Source organism: Pteronotus mesoamericanus, unplaced genomic scaffold (genome assembly GCF_021234165.1).
Source record: "Pteronotus mesoamericanus isolate MK-2021 breed Mesoamerican mustached bat unplaced genomic scaffold, CSHL_Meso_final contig_73, whole genome shotgun sequence".
Classification (NCBI taxonomy): domain Eukaryota; kingdom Metazoa; phylum Chordata; class Mammalia; order Chiroptera; family Mormoopidae; genus Pteronotus; species Pteronotus mesoamericanus.
The window spans coordinates 22,303,765-22,307,905 of record NW_026555245.1 but is presented as its reverse complement, the minus strand read 5'-3'; the positions used below and the strand labels follow the sequence as shown (position 1 = coordinate 22,307,905).

The 4,141-nt window shown below is 41.4% G+C and overlaps 1 protein-coding gene across 1 annotated transcript; it reads right to left on the bottom strand.

Moving 5' to 3' along the window:
• Positions 1 to 2,786: 2,786 nt before the first annotated feature.
• On the bottom strand, positions 2,787 to 3,515 carry TPD52L3 (TPD52 like 3). The gene has a single exon (XM_054583312.1). It carries the CDS (start codon positions 3,513 to 3,515, stop codon positions 2,787 to 2,789), a length of 729 nt encoding a protein of 242 aa, XP_054439287.1.
• Positions 3,516 to 4,141: the final 626 nt, after the last annotated feature.

The window sequence follows — 4,141 nt, the reverse complement described above, 5'->3', positions numbered from 1 at the left end:
GAAAGTAGATAGGCTACAGAATGAGAGTACGCAATACATTGGAAAGGCAGAAGCAAGTGAAAGAAACTAGATCTGGAGGAAATGTTTACTTCAGAGTCCACCTGCTCATGGAGGCATTAATTTGTTGTCCGTGGCTATTGATGCAGGTATGCTGGAATCCAGTAAAAGAGCCAAAACAAAATGAATGTGCAGTTCCAGCATTGTTAGTATCAGGTCTTTTCAATTCTATATCCTTGTCAGCTCACAAATCTATACATCCCTCTTGCCCATGAAGTTGTTTCCTAGCTAAGTCTTGGAGATTCTACCTCTTCAATATGTCTGAATCTATTTCTATGGTGATCAGAGTGATCTATCAAAAATACAAATTTGATTTAAGTATGTTCAATTCCTCGCCATTTCCTACAGGATTAATACTAATGTCTGATGTAGCATGTAAAACTATTTGTGACCTTGCTTATTTCTCCTTCCTTATCTCTCTCCACTCACCCTTTTCTAACCACAATGGTTTATTTAGATATTACTTGAAACATGGCATTCTATTATATTCCTTCACAACTTAGTTCCTCTGTCTATTGTCTGGAATGTTCTACTTTTATCTGTCCGGCAAATTCCTACTATTCCTCTAAGACTTTCTGTTTCCATGAATTTTGGGGGGCCTACCAAGGCAAAGATGAACAACTTTTCTTCACAGACTTCCCCTGTTTTGGCATTTATAGAAGTGAATTATAACAATTTGAAAATCAGTTTCTAGAGTACATGCACCATGTCTAATTAATTTCTGTCTCTACAGAGACTGGCACAATGCCTGACACAATGCCTGATACATAGTAGGGTCTCAAATTGTCTTTGAATAAAGAAGTAAATGCTTTGTTTAAAAGCTTGGGGAACTTGTCAACCAGTTCATGCTGTTGATAATCTCTTGGATCAAAGTCTTGATATCTGAAGTATGTGATATTGATTCATTAATTCAACAAGTACTTATTAAATACCTATCCTAAGCCAGACATGAGAATACAATCATGAAAAAAATAGATATGTTCTTTACTGCTCTCAGTGAGTTAAGAATTTATTGGGAGAAACTGTTACTGAATTTGTTTGAGTTATTAAATAAAATAGAATATATTCTGGGTTTGACCCATGATGTCAGTCTGAGATTTTTCCCAAACACAAAGTGTTCTGCAGTACAGAGTCAAGGCCTTTGCCTGTTGAACTATTTTGGCTTTATGCATGCTGCAAGTTTGTCTCTAGTTCTTCAGCACAGAAAATCATTTTGGTTGATAAGCACAACAAATTAAAAAACAAACACAAAACAGTTGAACTTCTTGTTTTTATTCAAGCCAAACTTTGTCTTCAGAATCTGTGGAGGGTTGGGATACATCAGTGACTTTATGGTTTACCAAGTGCTTTTGCATTTACGGTGGGATTTGGATTTGCATATAGAAAAACCAAAGGAATATAGGGGCAGCATTCAAGAATCAACAAAACAGGATTATCTCCTTAAACTGGAGGGACTACCTTTAGACAGTGAGACGTTATCAATATATACCTGCAAATAAATGTCCTAGTCTCCCTGCTGAAAGCCATTAAGAAACAAACTGCTACCTCAGGCAGTGTGACTGGAGGAATGAAAGAAGCTGCCAGATCCTGGCATTTTGAAAATGGAAAAGGAAAACAAAACCAAAAAACATCATAGCTCTTGTAAAAATCAGATGTGAGAAAGTTCAAACAAACCTAAGGGCTGGATTCTGTTTCCTTTCTGTTGGGTTAGCTATAAACAAGGACAGACATGAAGATGACCAAATGATGTATAATGAGTTAGTTGTGCCCATTGAAAGGCACAACAGTATTACAGGGTATTGGCATTCTGTTTTAAATGTTGCTTAAGAGAGGGGTTTATCTTTCTTGAATTTGGATATGTTGTTTTCCCTTCAGCCCCTCAGCTGGAGGTGGTAACTGGGAACTGCTGCAGAACTGAGAAGCAACTTTCTTTTAGGTGGCATGCTGCGTTGGCAGAGACATGCTACCACAGGGTTAAATTTTAAAACCCTCATTTTGCCATATAAAAAGCACACGGCAAAATAAAGTTGCAATTTCAGCTTGAATCCAAAGTAATTAACAATCTCCTAAAATGAAGCTAAAGTTTTTTTGCTTATTTAGGAGCTTTAAAAAAAACTCAAGTTTTATGAAGTTATAGTATTATGTAACCATTAGTCTACTAATATTTTTCCCTTTCTGAGGGTCTCAGAAAAAAAATGTGCTTTCCTGATCATCTTTTTAAAATAAAAGTCATACACAAGCTGAAGCTTTCAAGGTGTCTTCTGAGATTTTTGTGAAGGAAGGAAGATGGGGAGGGAATAAATTTAGAGCTTACTTTATGTCTCTTCCCAATTTTAAGCAGAAATCTACTCTGCCTTCTGATGAGACTTGTTTACTAAAAAAAGAGTTTGGCTTTAGACCCCTCTAGAGCTACTGTTTTGTCCATTTACATGCAACCCCAGGAAGGCTAGTCATGTTTCAACATAAACTTTATGCATTTCATCTATGAACTTTAGTGTAAAATAGTTGGGTACAAAACATTGAACTTTTTTTTTAAAATCTCAACAGCAGCAGGTATCTGTGTAAAAATGAGCATTACTTTTCTCAAAACTAGACTCTGTCCATTTCCTGAATTATCTTTACCACTGTGGTTAGGTTGCTTATTTTCGATTGGCAGAGTTCAAACTGGAATGGGGGAAGGGAGCTCTTGCGCTGGTTAAGTAGGTGACCAGGCAGAGTTTCTAAGGGGCTCAGTCCTGCTCCAGAAAAGAAAGAGGGTCATCCCCAGTTACCGTTACCAGATCATCTACACTCCCTGGAACTGGACCATCGCCGTTCCCTGAAACCAAGGGCGGATCTTCCCCACACCCCGCTGAAGAAGGAGGGCAGTCACTGTCAAGGTCTCTGCCACCTGCAACTCTGGACTTGATTGTCTCCACCAGACCTTCAAAGGATCTGAAGGTGGCCGACTTCTTCATGTCTCCAAGCCTCCTGCAGATGGCAGAGCCCATGGTAGACAGGGCAGCTGAGGTCTTCTGTTTCATATAGGCGTTGGAGACCTGAACTTCGTGCCAGCTCTTGGACAGATTCTGCTTCAGCCCCACCAAGGCCGTGAGGCCCAGCTTCCTCTTGAGCTCCACACAGCGTCTTTCTTTGGCGGCCAGCGTATGGCGTAGGGTTACTATTTCAGCTTCCAATCTGGTGAGCTCAGATTTGAGCTCTTTCTTTTCGGCCTCTGTGAGATCCTCTGGTTCGGTGGTCAGGTGTGGTTCGTACGCGCACTCAGAGGTCCCTGTCATGGCGCCTGTCATGGACTGAGGAAGAAGATTTTCGTTAACAGAGTCCAAGTCCAATTCTTGGTAGAGAGAGTCGAACTCGTGGCTAGTGAAGAAATAGTCTTGGCTGGGAGAGTCAAAATTTAGGGCTACGGCACCAGACTCTTGGCCAGTAAGGTGGGATGCTAGGCCCAGGGGATCCATAACTTGGTGGGTGGAATCAACGCCACTGTCTGCGGTTTGAGGATCTGGAGAGCGGAGTGGATGGCTCGGCCTGTGAAGTCCACTTCCGGGTGAAGGCCGAGGGGGAGGAGAAGGGTCGTGGAGGTGGGACTTCCGGCTGCCAGAAGCTGCTGTAGAACCCAGGCCCTGCCCTGGTGCCTCTCACGCTCATAGTGGTGTTCAGCGTAGCAGCGTGCCTGTGAGGTAGGCAGTGAGGAGACTAGTATTAGAGAGGAGAGATATTGAATATTTTTCCCTCCGGTTACACTAAGTAACAGGTTTAGCCTTTTAACCAAGTTTGATTCCCCTTACGGACCTCTGTGTACAACACCAGCCATTTTCAAACCATAGAAAATCACTTGAATTCTTTGTACTGGAAACAATTTATAAAAAGTCCTAAAGCATAAAAGAAGTAAAAAAAGTGCCCCCAAATGGGGCAGGGAGTCTAGAATTCCTGGCTTCATACCCTACCCATTTTCCATTCCCAGATTCTCAAAGTGACCCCAAGAAACTCCTAGCACCACTCATAAAGTATGTTTGAAGTCTCCTCAGAACTCTTGAGTCCAATAGTCACTTACATGCTCCCATGGCATGAAATATCAACAGTG